Source organism: Aulonocara sp. 'chitande type north' Nkhata Bay, linkage group LG9 (genome assembly GCF_057382095.1).
Source record: "Aulonocara sp. 'chitande type north' Nkhata Bay isolate Kocher_YH1m ecotype deep benthic linkage group LG9, A_spYH_male_GT1.1, whole genome shotgun sequence".
NCBI lineage: Eukaryota > Metazoa > Chordata > Actinopteri > Cichliformes > Cichlidae > Aulonocara > Aulonocara sp. 'chitande type north' Nkhata Bay.
The window spans coordinates 17982798-18000462 of NC_141352.1; the positions used below are offsets into that span (position 1 = coordinate 17982798).

At 39.8% G+C, this 17665-nt stretch overlaps 2 protein-coding genes across 4 annotated transcripts; one reads left to right on the plus strand and one right to left on the minus strand.

Annotated features, from left to right (window-relative positions):
* Positions 1 to 1279: 1279 nt before the first annotated feature.
* Positions 1280 to 8249, minus strand: mtfr1 (mitochondrial fission regulator 1). 2 transcript variants are annotated; one of them, XM_086306204.1, is made up of 8 exons: positions 7353 to 8249; positions 6741 to 6847; positions 6483 to 6581; positions 5676 to 5809; positions 5330 to 5565; positions 4873 to 5116; positions 3491 to 3671; positions 1280 to 2490 (listed from the first exon to the last, which is right to left on the minus strand). In XM_086306204.1, the coding sequence occupies exons 2-8, from the start codon at positions 6774 to 6776 to the stop codon at positions 2443 to 2445; spliced, it is 978 nt and encodes a 325-aa protein (XP_086162330.1). In that variant the 5' UTR covers positions 6777 to 6847; positions 7353 to 8249; the 3' UTR covers positions 1280 to 2442. The 2 variants fall into 2 exon arrangements, with proteins under 2 accessions (XP_086162330.1, XP_086162329.1); XM_086306203.1 differs by having other exon boundaries at positions 7433 to 8247.
* Positions 7750 to 16785, plus strand: armc1 (armadillo repeat containing 1). Of its 2 annotated transcripts, none has more exons than XM_086306206.1 (7): positions 7750 to 8120; positions 9022 to 9227; positions 9742 to 9833; positions 12755 to 12947; positions 13468 to 13584; positions 13947 to 14021; positions 14614 to 16785. In XM_086306206.1, exons 2-7 carry the CDS (start codon positions 9066 to 9068, stop codon positions 14803 to 14805), a joined length of 831 nt encoding a protein of 276 aa, XP_086162332.1. In that variant the 5' UTR covers positions 7750 to 8120; positions 9022 to 9065; the 3' UTR covers positions 14806 to 16785. The 2 variants fall into 2 exon arrangements, with proteins under 2 accessions (XP_086162332.1, XP_086162331.1); XM_086306205.1 differs by having other exon boundaries at positions 7753 to 8044.
* Positions 16786 to 17665: the final 880 nt, after the last annotated feature.

Sequence of the window (17665 nt, forward strand, 5' to 3'; positions counted from 1 at the left end):
CACTGTAGCTGTGAATCTGCTGCTTCACTATCCCAAAGCTGCTCTGTTGCATTGAGATCTAGTGACTATGGGAGCGATTCGAGGACAGTAAACTCATTGTCATGTTCAAGAAGGCAGTTTATGATATGAGCTTTGTACATGGTGTGTTATCCTGCTGGAAGCCAACACAAGACGATGGGTACACTGTGGTCGTAGAGGGACGTGGTCAGCAATGATACTTGGGTAGGATGTGCTGTTTAAACAATGCTCAGAAAGTGTACCAAGAAATTATCCCCCACATCATTACACCACTAGCAGCAGCCTGGACCTTTGATACAAGGCATGGTGGATCCACGCTTTCATGTTGTTTAAACCCAGTTCTGACCCCTGAATGCATCACAAAGACCAGGCAACATTTTCCCAATCTTCTACTGACCAATTTTTTTTACACAAATTTATCCTTAGTTTCCTGTTCCGACAGGAGTGAAACCCGGTGTGGTCTTCTGCCGCTGTAGCCCATGTGCTTCAAGGGTCAACAAGTCAAATATTCAGAGACGCTTTTCTGCATACCTTGGTTGTGCCGAGTGGCTACTTGAGTTACTGTTGCCTTCGTATCAGCTTGCAGCAGTCTGCACATTCTCCTCTGACAACTGCTGATAGATATTTCCTTATTTTCTAACCATTCATTCTAAACCCTAGAGATGGCTTTGTGAGAAAATCCCAGTGGATCAGCAGTTTCAGTCGTGCCATATTACAAATAATTTATATCATCTTTCTTCCTCATTCTGAACTTCAGCAGGTCATCTCGCCTATCTCTACGAGTGCACTAAATTTTTGGCAGGTGTTTGGCTTTTCTGTAGATTTGCATTAGCAAGAAGTTGAACAGGTTTTTCTACTGAAGCTGTTAGTGAGTGCGCAATATCAGTTAAATATGTAAAATGCATGTAAAAATTACCTATAAGTTACATCAAAAACAGTTTGAATGGAAGCTGATATTTATAGAAGGGCAGGCTGTTTAAGGGTACACTGCATGCAGAGATGCAAGTTTTAGAGGAAGTAAATGGGATTTTGTGGTTTCGTCCATGTGAACAGCTGATTAGATATTTGTTAAGCAGCTGAACAATAATAGGTTTATAAAATGTTCAGTCGGTTTCCAGGTTGACTGTTTGTTTTAAGTCTATTATTTAATCTGAAATCACACAATGATGGATTTTCAGATAAAAACCTCAAAATGACCAAAACATCATATAATTTCTTCAACTCACAACTTCAGCAAAAATGACAACAAAACAGGTCAGGATAGACATTTTATTTATTAGTTTGATAAATTAACTTTTATGTAAGACAACTTCAACAAAAACAATTACTACTGACGTATCCACTCCACTTTCCCCATGAAAGACAATCCAGCTGATGTTCAGCAGCAATTACATGGCATACATAATAGTCACAAATAGTAACAATGTGCATTCCTTAATTAAACAAAACACTTCCTAAAAACCTCGAATGCCTCTGAATCCAATCCAGACTTGGAAATGTGATGAACCTCTACACGAAAGCAGGATTTATGCAATACTAATGACTTTGGGTACATTTGTTAAAACATGCTGTCAATACAGAGCTTCGCAGTATCGTGTCAGCGTAGTGTTTCTTTAGTGTTGTTGCTGAACTTTGAATCTACGAGAGTGTTTCCTAGCAGAGGTAGAAACAAAACGCTGCATGTGTCCCAGTACCTTTAAGTATCCAGCAGCAGTTAATTTCAAAAAGACAAAAAAAAGGGACATGAAATGCAAAATTTGGTATTGAAAGGCGAAATCCTGAAGGGCTTCAGTGAAATATCTTTGGTTCTTAAAGGCGAATCACACAGAAAAACATATGCATAATTGTGAACCAGCTAAAAGCAAAACTGGCAACTTGGGAAGAAGATGAAATATTATCCAGCGTCACTGAAACCTGACTGATAACACATTAATTTACACTGAGACGAATCTAAGCCATAATTAAGTGTTAAAAACTAAATTATTCACTTAAACCAAAATATAAACAGATCCTAATCATAAAGTAGTCTAAACGTCAGGCAACAAAGTGCACAAGTCATAAAATCTTCCTTTTCTATGAACTCTTCAGCTTTTATGCAGCCTTAAAAGATAGGAAGCTGATCAGCCCTGCTGAGGCGCAGGTTTAACAAAACCCAAAGTTTCAATAATAAAATCAACTTTCACTCGAGACAGACTGAACACAAAAATTAAGACCTTCAGTTCAACGACAACAAATTACAATAAAACGTCTTTAAAAGAAAGAGGTTAATATAAGTTAGAAAAGTGCAAAATCAGTCAGGATGACTGGTGAGACTTGAGGTCGTATTCCGGCAAAAATCCCTTGTCCTTCCAAAGAAACAGATTAGATAAAAAGGAATTTCAATGCATCTACAGAACATCTGGACCTTAGGCTTACATTGTCTGTTCAGACCAACTTTCTTTTTCCAGTTGCTTTCAACATGTGCTGCCCAAACTGTGGAAAAACAGAACACAGCAGAATTAAGTGCATGAGAAATCTGCAGAGCACTTAAACAACTGCATGACAAAAGAATGAATTAAGATCCTGAAATGCTTCTTAAAAATTATATCTGTGCCATCTGAACTGACATCTACAAACACGGAGTTTTAAATATTTTACTCATCTTTTTTGTAAACCGCTAAGTTTTTTTTTGCCCTTTTATAAAAATCAGCTTGTGGTTCTGCTTCAAATTGTTCACTTGTAGCTGAACCAATTAGTGTTGACCGATCAGCATCCTTTAGAGAAACATCAGGTCAGTATGGTTGAAGTTAAAGGATGTTTCAGGTTTGATGAAACATTTTTTTTCCATTCATACTTATAAAAACAGCAGGAGTGGTTTTCCAACACGCTAACTACACAGGCTGGTAAACATTATCATAGTTAACTGAAAGTAAACTAAAGACTAAAACTGAATATAATTTTTATTTTTTTTTAAATCGCAATTTACTAAAATAAAAATGAGAAAAATTCTAAACAAATAAAAAAAAAAAAATGATGTGATTTTGTCAACTTGGAAAACATAGTTGCCAAATACAGTAACATTTCAAAAGACTAACAGTGAAAATAACAAGCAAACCCACTGTGGACACAACTGAACTCATTTAAAAACAAAAAGTTAAAAGCTAATTCCAAAATACAAAACTTTGAGAACTCCACAGCGAGTTACACGTTTTCTGAGATTTGTTTTCTCCTCACCACTCTGTTCTGTAATTTACAGATTTGATTTACTGACGTCAGCCTGTGATAGATGGTTCATCCAAACACCTGCCAAATATTCTCTGACAAGGCAGGCCTTTTACAAACTGTTCTGAAGAACAACTTCATGCATGGTTCTGAGTAACAGACCATCTGGGGTGTTGAGTTCACTTATTCTCGATAATAAAAGTTGTTTTTTTGTTTGTTTTGTTTTTTTCAATTAATATAAGCCTCCTTATAATACATCAACATTTCTCACCGGAATGGTTTCTTTTTGAGGCTTCGCTTCTATGACAGGAATTTTGAATTCTTCCGTGTCATCTCGTTCACTGTCGTTTCGATGACGATGAGCAAACTTGCGCTTCAAGGCTTCGGCGATGAGAGATGCAGCATCTGCCGGCTCCTTGGACTTTGTTTTGGCATCATCTTCTACCAGACGACTGTAAACACACACAGGTGATGGGGCATTTACCAATGTTACTGTAACGCACCAAATCACTGAGTGTTTGATTCTTTCTCTGTGAACTCCTCCAAAAATTATCAACAAGCAAACCTGGCAGACAGGTACGCCATCATACATTTTATTGTGCCATATCGTTCTCATCTGACATTCCACTCTGCTCTACAGTGGGACATTCCGTTCGGTCCTCAACTGAACTCTCAAATGCACAAATATGTACAACTGTGGGATTTGTATAAAATATTTGTGTACGTCACACAGGTGCTCTAGGCAATGTTTATGCAAAACCTCATCAAGATTAGTCCACTGATCTAGGATGAAATAGGGAACATATAAACATGGGCGCTACTATCACTATAGTACAATGAGAACATCATCACGTTGCCTAGCAACATGCTAAGAGGATCTTAACGTTTACGGCCCTACAACACCTTGCATTATTTTCATGATAACATCATCTAATTTGATTGAATTAGTTGAATTATGCTTTCTGTATTATGAAGCCTGGAAACCGCCTAGCAACAGTGACGTGTTTTTAGCCTTTATGCACCTAAAAACACCTGAGGAAAGCATCCCATTGTTTTAATTTCACTACAATAGCCTAGCCACTACATGCCTAGCAACCACCTAGCAACGGGCAAAAATGACCCATTTTTTGGCAAACAACATCTACCACCCCTATTTTTTTTTTCTTTTTTAACTTTTCTCAATGTGATTACACATATCAGTTTTCCAACAGCCTGACCAAAGCACACAATACTGTAATATGGGCATGCAGTAGCTCTGGCACTACATAGGAATGTAGCGTGATAAAAAAATCTTGAGTAGCAGCGGCTTAATAAAACAGAAGACGACACTATGTGTCTGATAACATGAAGTTGAATTTGAAGTAATGCATGAAGTCAATGACTTAATGGAGATTCATCTTGAATAAATAAATCAAGTTTTCTAAATGAGAAAAGTGAAATTATATTGCCGGTGTGAACTGTTGCATTAACAAAAGGTGAATCCGAACAATATTTTTGATGCACAAAAGATACGCCTGGATTTTGTGCGTCTGGTGTGAAAGGCCCTTAGCACTTGCATTCACTAATGAGATTTCAAACACCTCAGAAACACTTCACTGGCCACTTTTCATCACTTCCAAATGTATCTCATTCATGTCTTAAGCAGAGGCCTACCTTTTCACTGATCGCAGCTTGACTTTGTTCATGTCCTTTAGGACATCGAGCATGCTGGGGATTTCGGCAGGTCTTGACTCCAAAACTGTCTGGCCGCATGTCTTCTTCCCTCTACGCTCTTTTATTAGTTCAATGGCCGAAAATGTCCGCTGCAGACTTGCGGGTGGGGGTGGAAGAGGGGGAGGTGGTGGAGGTGGTGGGGGAGGTGGCAGGTTGCCACAGGGTAGAGGGGGAGGAGGTGCCCCTGTGGTAGTAGCAAATGTAACACAAAAGAAAGAGGAAAAAAGAAAGAAAATAGAGTATACGCCATGTGACACTCTGCTGCCATCTAGAGGGACATTTCCATTATTACAGTTAAATATGAAGAGAAAAATAAGAGACTATACAGTCATTTAGTATGTTGCAAAAAATTTAAATACAATTTAAAAAAAATTGTAACAGAATTGTTAAGCAGTACCTGGCTGTGCACTCTTTTCTTGAACCAGAACAATTTGTGCAATTTGAGCCCTGAGTTTTGCAAGCTCAGTCTCCAGCGCACTGATCTTCTGAATGGCTTCGTTGTTGGCAGCAGCTGACGCCTGTGAATCCAAAGCTCCATGATGCATACTGGGTAGAGAGTTCTGGCGGTTTAGGCGACTTCTGCGAGGGTGAGGCCGCTGGGCTCGAAACATGAGTCCTGGTGGGATCCCCGACCTGTTTCCATTGCAGATTTGAAATAAAACTGTCTGCTTCTAGTAACTCTTTACAAGCGCTTAAGTCTTCAGCCTGATTCAGAGATATCTTTCTACAGACTATAGTCTTACCTCGGCCTGCTAAAGTAGTCGTCTTCATCATCCTCATCCCTGTCGATCCATGCAACATCAGCCAGAGTGGCCACCAGGCAGTTCTGCCTCCTGCTGCCAATCAAGACACCAGCTTCATCATGGTATGGATAAAGCTATCAGAGGAGGAGGATTTAAAAAAAATGCTTAGAGGGGGAAAAAAAAAAAAAAAAGCCTGATGATAGCACACCAGACACACATACAACAACTAATGTTAGAAAATCATTCAGTAAAAATAAGGTTAGTTTAGAGGAAAAGCATCTACACATTGTTAATCAAAGGTTCAGGTAGCTCAGTAGGAATTAGTCAGCTCAAGGTTGTTGAAGGTTGCTGAACCAACTGACCTACAGCAGACATACTGCATTCCTCATAGCTACGGAGGGTAGCTGGAGACAGAAGAAAAGAAGAGAAAAGCACAGAGTTGAAGGAAAGTGAAGAACAGCGAGCCAGTTTTTAACATTTTTAAAATGGTAATCAAATTCTTAAAGGTTAAAGTCAGTGTTCGAGCGGTAATCAAATATCCCTTCACCCAAACTGTTTATGGTTCTAAAGTGAAAACAGTCAGATGAGCAGAGGTAAACAAAAGTTGAAGAGGACGTGATTTTGTCACATGGCAGTGACTCCAGCAGGTAGGAGAGACGTGCGTGAAAACAGATGAAGAGAAAGGAATGACTCATAAGAGAGACAACATGTCATTGTCTTAAAAGAAAAAGAAAAAAACCTTTCAATTCTAATTTGCCTTAAATAAGACAAAACTAAAAAGCTCTAATGAGAGTAACTTGGCCTCACCTGAAAATTTACCCTGGGACAGGGTTTAATCGGGAGACTTGTACCAATTCTCCTCACAATACTTCTCGAGGACCCATAAGGCTTCACTGATCCAAAAGCCTGAAACAGAAAAAGCAATAATAATTCAATTCAAAGCAATTGAATAATAACTTAACTGGGTACAGCCAAGTTATTATTCAACTAAATACAGCTCAGTCAATGTGTAACCGTCACCTGACTAACAACAAATATCTGTGTTTAATCAAATTTTTCACATACCAGGTCCATTTCCATCCTTGCATACTCTTTGCTCATTCTTGTCGGTGCGTTTCAAGGGTACACTGGCACACGTGCCAACATCAACATCATCATCACCAACCAGTCATCTAGAAGAAATACAAAACAAGAGTGAGAAAGTCAGTTTCAACCACCATCAAACACAACACTTTAAACCAACAACCGCACTGGAAGAACTTTGTGGATCTACAGTATAACAGCGTTAAGATGCTCTGGAACAAAAAATAAATAAATCTCTGCTATGTTAAAAATTAGAAACGATCTTCTTTTTTTCCCTAAAATTTACAATGTGTTTTTTCTTTTTGCAATTTGGCTGCTCTTACATTGTAAATCCTCACTGATATGAATATTTATATGTTTCCCTTTCTATATAACATTAATAAGCCACAAATTTAAGCGTGGGAACAAGCGCTCTGAGCTTAACACAGACCAACGTTTTTATAGAGTGTATGATTAAGCTAAATGAGTGAGTCTCAACTTTAGCGGGCATTTATGCTAACCGGCTAATGATAGCAGCTGGCTAGCTAATACAATCCGATGAATTTTATAAGGATTTGACCTAGAAACACACATTTATAATAATTTATAACTTACCCGAGACAGTTATCACCACGTGTTTTATATTGTATTCACATCCAAAGATCAGTATGTGCCTTACTTCCATTCCAACTTACCGGACTTGCGCTTGTAGAATAACTTTCTCAATTTTTCCACCTTGTCAACACGACGGACATGGACAGCAGATAGTGGCTAACATAGTAGGACCTATGGAATGCATTTTGAGCCAATTGAAAAAAACGATTACGTAGATTAACCTCACGATTGGTTATTATAATTGATTGGCAAAGAAAGTCACCAATTAGCATTGAACTCTAAAACATATCTGTCTTGTGATTTGCTATCACGACAGTCCATTCTACTAGACCATCCAACCACATGCTAGCAAATATGTGGACGTTCGTTATAGTTCCCTACATTTCCCGACGGAGCTATGTCACAGTTAAACTGTTGGGATCCTGGTGGAAAAATGGGATGTCCTTTATGAAGAAACAGCTGTACCCCATTTGCTCGCCACAAAACACAAACAGTGCAGTGCACAGCTGCTAGCTAAACAGGCAAAGGGGAGATAGAGGCGCAGGCCTGGCGTTACTGAAATAATTTCGTTTCTCTTGTTTTGGGGTTAGCTGTTTGTAACGTAGGATTTTTGTGGTTGCGCAGTCTTTGAATCCGTCGTAGCCGAAGTCACGGGGAATTGTCTCTTGGTTTCCACGAAAACTGACAGGAAGGTATGCTCCAATTGTCAAGTAATGCCTGCTAGCCTAGCTAGCATAGCCCGGACCGTCTCACAGGGCGTGATTTGAGGTGAGGTTAGGGGTCGTAGAAAGTGTCTTTTCACTGAAAGGAGCATCTGTATTTGGGTTAGCGCAAATTAAAGTACTGGTTCAAGTGCCTCATACAACGCTAAACTACTCGATCTTCAGATAGTATGACAACTATCATACATGTCTAGCTGTGTAGTTATAATCCACTTCTCAGTCAGATTGCACTGTACGTTTTACACATATTATTGCTGATATAGTGTTTAGTAGTTAGAACTTGCCGCCAACGCATAACATTATTAGAAATTGTACCATTAACATAGGTTTGCAGCAAGTTAGTTTAAACGTTGTAAGATTTACAATCAACCCAACTTTGTTTTCTAAAGACATCAAGTTATAAATATTTACAAGTGACTTGGATGCAAAAAAATAAAGCTGTATAGACTTTTATACACTTTAAAATAAAAACGTGAACGAAGAGATCAACGAAATATGACTAGCAAAATGAATACATTCAATAAAGCTAATAAAAATTAAAGTGATATATATAAAATTATATTATAGGTCCAAATTAATAGATTGTTCGTTTACCTGTGTAATATAGATGTTTTTAGCTGCAAGTCTGGAAAGAGCATCACCAAATGTTTTTTGTTGTTCTCTGTGCAACAACAGAAGAATCACATGATCTAAGGTCCCTCCCTAGTTAATGGGCAAGAAATTATTCAGAGAGTTAGTCTAGTGCAAGGCCACACTGTCAACAACATTCACTGCTTTGAGCTTGGCTTTAAATGATCCCAAACCGAATATCTTTGAGCATGTTACCAAATTGTAAAAGATGTGAAAATTAGATTTCAATTAGAAAAGGTCTTTTAAAAACTAAAATTAGCTGCTTCTCTGAGTTGTTCAACATACGCTTTCTAAAATATTCTATCGTTTTATTTTAGGAAGAGACTGTTTTAATGTGTGTGGCATCGAGACAAGAAGCACCATGAGTGCAGAGATGGATGCACTGACTGTGGTGAACCAGTTGCGGGATCTTGCCGCAGACCCCTTGAACCGAAGAGCCATAGTAGAAGACCAAGGCTGTCTGCCAGGTCTTATCCTCTTTTTGGACCATCCAAATCCACAGGTTGTCTACTCTGCACTATTGGTAAGTATGTGGTCACATAAAACACAAAGCACTTGGTTTGTAAGGGAAAACCTCCCCTGCTGTCCTGCAGTGTCAGAACAGGTTTCAGTGACAGTTTAAAGGGCATGTTTTCCACCTGTGTGTAACATTCAGTCACAAGCTTGCACATGGCGCAATATCAAAGAAAAAAAGAAAAAAGGTCCATATTTGGAAACACTGCACAATAGGGACATCTGCTGTTTGATGTGGTGTAAACACTATGCTTTACATAGCCACCCTTCACGACTTCCTCTATAGCCATTCGTTCACATTGTGTGCACACATTTGAAGTGGCTTTATATAACTACTTTTTTCGGTTACCCGGTAAACACAAAGGCAGTACATTTGTATTTATATCGGTTATGTAACATTTAATGTTTGCACATGCATGCCCCTTTTAAAGTCGTGCCTTTTTTTCTTTTTCTTTCTTTTAATATCACAAAGCGTCTTTCAGCTTTTATGGCCAAATAGATAACAGCTGCCCTTGTCCTTGCAGGCCGTGCGCTACCTGGCAGAATGTCGAGCCAACAGAGAGAAGATGAAGGGCGAACTGGGCATGATGCTGAGTTTGCAGAATGTCATGCAGAAGCAAGTCCATGTTCCCATCACACACACACACACACACACATGCAAACACACACACAGAGCACGGACACACATGCTCACAGTGCATTTTCTTTACATGAAACCTTTAACATGTTTTTTTTTTTTTTTTTATTGTTTTGCATGGACAGTGTTTGCCACGCTGCAGAATTTTCCAGGCAGGCTGATGTCCTTCTGTTTGCCATGTCAGGATGAATGTGTGATGAAAGTTGAACTAGAATAGGGTGACAAAGGCTTAAAATGCAGTTTTGCACGTTACAGATTTAAATCCATTTTGTCGTCTCTGAAAGTTCTCTTTGTGCATGTGCTAATTGATGTAGGCGTATATTAGCACTTGTTTTGTTTTGCAGTAAGTAGAATATCTTGCAGACATGGTAATTTTAATTTTTTGTGTTGACTGTCCTTTAAAAGCTTTAGAAGAACATTGCATATAATGAGATCTGCTTTTAAAAACATGATCATAAACATGTCATTTTTAAGAGAGACAACTGCTTTTATCTGATTGAGTGTCTAGAAGCACCTGTGGCAATAGCTCATGCTAACCGTAAAGTAAGCCAGTCACTCCAGCTTGTAGGTGTTGGCATGAACAGTAGCCCTGCAGGAACAGAAGCAAGGTTCTGAGCTTACAGCCCAGTCATGCTGACTTTGAGTGGAGGTCGATCGTAGCTGGACAGAGTGGGAACACATGGCTAAAGGGAAGTGTCTAGCATTGTTGTACAAAACGGGTGTGAATGTGATTTTTAAACCCTTAAGTCATTAAGCTCTCAGGTAGCCTCATTTTCTTCAGTGATTATTATTAAGTATTAAGTATATTTAATGAATTTACTCATAAGAGTGTTTTGTTTGCTGGAAGGCTTCTGCAGAGCTGCGTTAGGAATGTGTGGCACAGCTCTGTGGACCGTCAGGCTCCCAGAGGGTGGCAGTGCCAGACAGCTAATGTCATATGCGGTTAATATGGAAGGAGTGATGACTTGGTGACACATGAAGCAATATAGCCTGCGGGAGTAACCCAGGATCCCTCATAAAATATAAATTCTGGCACAACAATGGCTCCTGACCTCACATGAATTTCTTGCAAAAAGCTGCTGCCCGTGAAATATTATGCTTTGCTGTGAGATTTTTGCAAAATGGACAGTAGCAAATCTGACGGCAGTGCAGAATAGGCATAATTAACTTGTGTTTCAGTTGTTGTGTCTATAATGGCAACATTGTCTTTAGTTGCACTAAATAGCTGCACAAACAATTTTGGAATAGAGCGATGCAAAGAGGAGTTACCTTTAAAGGCTTCCTGTGAATGTGGGTGCCTGTTAATTTCCAGAATCAGGACAATGGGGATGCTTACAAAGCTTAGAATTAAACCTGCGTAACATAGTTTTGGCATTACCAAAAAAAAAAAAACCCAAAAAAACAATAACAACTAGTGACTTCAGCATATTTCTATCTGACTGTTATTAGTGGACTTTAGACTCAGACTATTAAAAACATCAAACATGTAATGAAAGACTTCAGCTACACATAGATCTTGATGTGATGATTATTAAGCAGTGCATGAAACCCACCGTATATACTTTGCTTGTTAGAGGCTTTCATACCGAATTTGGATACCTGCAAGGGGCTACTTACTTTCAAATGTTTAATTCTCTAGATTTCTGTCTGTTGCAGCTCTTAATTAATTTCAGTTTTATGAGTCAGTTCACACTTCCTACAGAGTCATGCAGGCTTTGGCAATACCGTTTCTACTTTCATTCACGTTAATTGTCATTTTCACAAGCCTAAATTAGCTGATTTATTCTTTGCATCAGAATTACTTCATCTTTTGCACCTTTATTTTCAGTACAGATGTACTTAAAAAGACATCCAGAGACTTATCAGGTAGTTTCAGCTCTGCTCTGCTGGGTGACGCTGACCACTTGCTTGGACATCAACAACATTTCACGGTTCTTTGATGGTCTCCTTGCACTGACTTTGGTCTTTAGTTCACTCCACAGATTTTCAGTGGTATTCAAGTCAAAACTGTTTGCAGGCCAGTCAACAACATTCAGTTTGGTCTTCTGGAGGTGGGTCTTTACCAGGGGCGACGTATGCTTTGGGTTCTTGTTGTGTCGGAAGCGACGGCACTGAGCCATTTTGCTGCTGACTGCTTGAGGTTTTCTGTTAAAACCTTCCCATATCCTTCTTTCCTCATAATTCCTTCCATCTTGATGAGATTCACAGCTCCAGTCACAATGAAACATCCCCACAGCATACTTCTACCACAGCAATTTAATGTGTGGGGATGGTGTTCTTTGGGTTGTATGCCTCTCCCTTCTTCAAACATGAGCAGGATCTCTTTAGCCAAGAGCTTCAGTTTCATCTCTTCTGAGTAACGTATGTGCTTCCAATATATATAATCTTTTTCCTGGTTATCCTTAGTAAGTCAGGTCTCTATTTTGCAGTATTGGCGTTTTTGTTGGTCTACAACCTCGCAGTCCATTGCTGTGCAGGTTTCTAGTGATTGTCTCCTTTAAGACTAAAATTCCTAACTTGGCGAAGTCATTTACTTATGTCTTGACAGTTGTTCTGGGGTTAATAGACGCTTCTCACTCAACGTGTCTGTCTCCTGCTTTTTGAGCGTCAACAATTCTTTTCTCAATTCTGAGCTGGCAACATTTACCTTGATTTTATACGCTTTGAGTCTTGAGTGCTATGGCTAAAACAAAACAAAGCTCAGTTTTTTAGGTAGGTAATAATAATGAACCTGGTAATTTAAAGAAAATAGAAATAATTTATGCTTTCTAAAATTAATATAATTGGAAACTATGTTGGAAATCCTTTTTGCACTATTAAAATGCACTTGGGAATTTTTTGACAAAAACTTCACAGGTGGGCTAGTAACTCATCTGTACATGTACTTTTTGTCACTGAAGGAGCACCTCACCTGGGGAGACCAAACTGCTGGCCTCAGAGATCTATGAGATTTTGCAGTCAGCTGGTAAAGAAGAGGCTGAGAAGGCCGAGGCAGCTGCCGCCTCCTGCCGGCGCAAAGCCCATTTCTTCCTGGGCTCCAACAACAAGAGGGCCAAAACTGTCGTGCTGCACATCGATGGACTGGACGATTCTGTAAGTCCATTGAAGTCTTAACACAGCGTATCGTCAGGCTTCTGTCAGGTCCAGACACATACCAAATGTCCACAGTGCACAAGAGTCTCATGTTTGCTGCTGCCATAATCACAGTGTTTGCCAAACATCATAAGGGTGTCTATCTGGCACATGATAAGAGGGCAGAGGGGTCAGGTTGTAAATGTCAGCCTCTGAACAGCAGGACATTGAGCCTGAAGCTGAATGCTGCTCCCCAGGAAGCTTTCACCTAGCCCGATTACATTACAGCAGACAGACGGCCTCTGATGGGCTGCTTCTCTGTCTCCTTAGCAGAAACACACAACGCTGTTGAAGCTAGAGACTAAAAATCTATAATTTGTTTCCCAAAAGTGAGTTTTAAATAGCAGTTTATTATTTTATCATTAAAATATTTAGTTAAAATTGAACAAAATCACATTTTCAAGCTTATAAATGTATATCTAAGAGAGAATTTCTTCTTCTTTCTGTTCCTAATGGTCACTGTGTCCCTTCCTGCTTTCAGACTCGAAGGAGCCTGTGTGAGGAGGCCTTGCTGAAGATTCGAGGAGTCATTAGTTTTACCTTCCAGATGGCTGTTAAGAGATGTGTGGTCAGGATCCGCTCTGACCTTAAAGCTGAGGTAAAATGTCTGTCCGGACACAGAAAATCTCTTTTAGAGTTCAGGGACACATATTTTGACTTTAAGGCTAATACCAGTTTCATTTGGAAAGCATGTATTAATTTATGGATGATTCGTGTTTTCATTAACAGTCTTGGAAGTGGTTTTTAAAATTGGTATTTTAAATATAAAATAGTTGTCATTCCTAGCATATTAAATCAGAACATATCTTAACAAGTCACATATAAGTAATCACATTTGTTGGATGGCAAATATTTCATGTTGATACTGGTACCAGATGCACTTGTGCACAGGTTAGCTGACCCAGTAGTATCATCACGTTGCATACTGTTTTTGAAATGAAATGCATTTTCTTCTCCTAGGCGTTGGGAACGGCCATTAACTCCACCAAAGTACTGATGGCTCAGCAGGTGGTGAAGACAGAGGATGGAGGAGAGGTAAAGAGGACCGGAGTGCTTAGATGTGGGAATCAAAGCAATGTTAGACTCGCACTGTTTACATTAAACTCCTTTATATAAAACTGATTTCCCCCTTGAAGCCTCCAGCTGATAGGTCAGTGTGCTCGATGTATGTTGTGTTTATCTGTGTACAGGGAGTCTATCCCCCTGCCCCTGGCTGAGACTTATTCACACTGACATGATTAGCTAGTCACATCTCTGCCTCAGCCTGTAGGCTAGTTTGCTTTTTGCCAAAGACATGACTAGTCCTTGTTGCACCTTTTACAGCAAATAGTCCCCATTCTTCAGTGGCCCACATTCAAAGAGCATAAATTTACCAACTCTATAAAAAATAAGCTATTACCCTATAAATATTTTGAGTGATTATTGCTTTAGTAATTACAAGAAAGTAGCAGTTTACCGTGCAGCCAGCAGGGGTCAGACCTGTCTCACTGCTGTATTTGAACCTAAACTGTGGTTTTAGACTCTGTTGCCAAACAGTTGAGCTTTATGCTAACCCACCTAATCTTATGTATTTGCTTAAAAAAGCACTTTATTCACTTTTTTGATTCCCACCCCTGACTGTGTGCAGCTGGTGGTGCCATTCCAGGAGGATTCAGCGGTGGTGGTCGAGGAAAACACAGACATCCCAGACTACCTGCCTGAGGACGAGAGTCCCTCCCAGGAGCAGGACAAAGCTGTCACACGTGTAGGATCTATCACTGACGGCATGGGCTGGCTCAGTACGGCTGCCAACTTCCTGTCACGCTCTTTCTACTGGTGACAGCTTCGCGTGATCTGCTCTTTGTTCCCTATTTTGTCAAAGGTACCATCCAGCTGCAGACTTAGCATCTCTCAGCCTCCTTCCAGGCTCCAGCCTGCCTCACAGCCCTACACTAGTCTAGACTCCCAGCTCCAAAGCACATAGAGCCCAGCCACACGTGTGCAGCAAGAGCTGGACTGTCAGGTGAAGCCTGCAATAATTTGCGTACATCTATTACGAGCTACACATCCCACTACTGGCTGTATGTGCACAACTATATACTAGCTGCATATGTAATTAAAAGACATAGCCAGAGGACTGAATGAAACCAAATAGCTTTCTGGGAGTGTGTCTCGCTGCGTCGACTGGGTTGCAGCAGGTTTATTTTAATTTTTTGAGGCGATTTTTGTGTATCTTGAAAATAGTGATCTCTTTTTTTGTGCATGATTTTTTTCCCCCTGATGTCTAATTCCAGTCATAGTCCCATTAACACATATTTTTCATATTTTTATCCTGTAATTTCCTAATAATGTAATTTCTGCCTCTCCCTCCATTTTTCTTTTGTTTTTAAAGCATGTTTTTACACTTCTGTGCCAATTTGCCTGATGCTGACCTCCTTGGTTATTGTGTGTGCCTTCTTTGACATTTCACTGTAATTATTATTTATTCATCACTCATTCAAACTATTTGAGAGCTCCGAGCATGTTTAATGTTTGTTGTTTGCTGGCAGCAGCTGCCCCCTCCCCCGGCTTTCTGCCCACTAAGGGACGTCACTTCAGTAGAAATAGTAAATAGACACCAGCAAGAGGACACATTGACTCAGATGTATTAGACTGCATTGCACTCTGGAGGAACAACTAACCGGCCTGTTGGCTGATTAACGAACAAGCCCTCGATGTCTTTGTTTGTGTCTGAAACCAGGACTTTTCTGGTCTTCTAATCAGAAGGAGTGTTCAACCGCGAGCCCTGCAGTGACTGTCGACTTTAGGCTACGTTTGCTTTCAGCTTTTAGTGGAACCGTGTATCAGCACGGTGAAGACAAACCCATTAGCTGTGTGTTTGTCAAATGCTTCCAGTGTTACCTGTACTTCCACTGACATTTTTTACAGTATTTTAGCGGCTCCTGATGATAAGGTTAGTTTTCAGTTTAGCCAGCAGTGTCCTTAAAGCAAGGATCATGCTGGTGCATGCTCAACAGAACATGCGCGCGCGCACACACACACACACACACATCCATATAGAGGATTTAGTAACGCTGGCATAGGAGCAGTAGTGTAAGAAAGGTATGGTTATGTATGTGTTGTAAATGGCGACTGATTCCCTAAAATCCGATACATGTGAAGGATTTTTTGAGTTTTAGTAATAATGGTTTTAAGTTGGATTATGAGGTTCAGACGGTTAACACTAATCCTCTTAGTGAGCTTTAAAAGAGAAATTAACCCTTAAAACTAAATCACTCTGTTTTGATATATTCGAGCATCCTGTCTTTTATTCTTTTGATGGAGCGTAGGTGGCAAAGAGATGAACGGCAAGGATTCGAACTGAATAACCTCAACTGATGAACCGTAAACCCTAAAGCAATAATCACTTATGTGTTTAATGTAGTTCAACAACAGCCTAAAAATCAACATTTTTGAACAAGAAGGTGTGAGCTAAAAAACAAGACTTGTGAGCAGTATTAAAGTCGCATCATTAACGTGTCCGTTTTCACAAACCTCCATGTGCGGTTTTGTTCTAACGTTTTCTGTCTGGGCTCATACTGGGAAGAAATACTTGAACAATGTTCAGAATTGTCCGTATGTGTTGATTGAAGTGTAAATTCTTTTTAATTTTAGAGTTGCCACAGCTGTACGGTTGTCAGAGAACCACTGAGTCCTCAGACATGTAACTTCATGTGTACAGACATCCACTGTCAGCAGATGTAGTATAATGTATGCAGATCTTAAAAATGTAGAATTCCACACACTGTTAATGCAAATAATGATAAAGGTACAAATCAAATTTTGTCTGCTGAGTTTTTATTTATTTATTCATTTTGTAACAGATTTCGTTGACCTATCATCTGCACTCCTCTTCTTGCCATGTGCAGTGCTCACACCAGCGCTCCAGACCTCACTTTGTGAAATCAAATCGCTGAGGGCAGCAAGCATTCCTAGCACAGAATTTCAGTTTTCTTTACTGGTGCATGAGCGACGTGCCCCAGGGCAATCCTGCCCACAACTCTACCCCCCCCCCCCCCCCCCCCCCCCCCCAAAAGCCTCAGTGCTGGTAGGCAGGCAGAGGCAGCAGCCAACCCCAGCTGGAGGCCCTGAAGCCGCTGCTGCTGCTACTACTGCTGATGTGGCTACTGCTGAGCCTCCAATGAAATGCTGTGCCAAGCTGTAGAGAAGGCCTTCACTTATCTGCTGTATCATCTGCATGAACAGTGACCTAAAATAACATTTTTATGTTAATGTTGACAGAAAACTTTAGTCTTCTGAGGCTATAATTTATACTAATGCTTTGTTTTTTTATTGGAAAATATCCTGAAAATGAAAGAAATGTGAAATGAAATGATAAAAACCAGTATTAACACAGCTTGTAAATTCAGCATTATTTGACTTTGTTATTCAGGTATGATCTTTGACAGGCAAACAAACAGTATGGTAGTGAAGAACAGAAAGCAAATCAATATATTAGCCAAAAAAAGAGAAACAAATACTTAATGTGGCTGATTTTAAAGGAGGTCAGACTTGTTTATGAACAAATAACCTTCCTGCCTTCGCTGACTACTTAACTAGCTGTTGTTTCTTCCCCATTATGAGGATATTAAAATTGAGACATTTGTACAAATGTGAGTTGGAGCTTTTTTCTGAGCACATTAAAAGCTTGCACATTCTCA

Bases quoted from the DNA above. Each gene is read 5' to 3' on its own strand.
- mtfr1 (XM_086306204.1), bottom strand. From the start codon at position 6,776: ATGAGCAAAGAGTATGCAAGGATGGAAATGGACCTG. The intron at 6,582-6,740 runs GTATGTGAAAAA...TTTCTGTTTCAG, and splicing joins CAAGGATGGAAATGGACCTG to GCTTTTGGATCAGTGAAGCC. The intron at 3,672-4,872 runs GTAGGCCTCTGC...GTGTGTTTACAG, and splicing joins AAGCTGCGATCAGTGAAAAG to TCGTCTGGTAGAAGATGATG.
- armc1 (XM_086306206.1), top strand. From the start codon at position 9,066: ATGAGTGCAGAGATGGATGCACTGACTGTGGTGAACCAGTTGCGGGAT. The intron at 9,834-12,754 runs GCAAGTCCATGT...TTGTCACTGAAG, and splicing joins TTGCAGAATGTCATGCAGAA to GAGCACCTCACCTGGGGAGA. The intron at 13,585-13,946 runs GTAAAATGTCTG...TTCTTCTCCTAG, and splicing joins GCTCTGACCTTAAAGCTGAG to GCGTTGGGAACGGCCATTAA.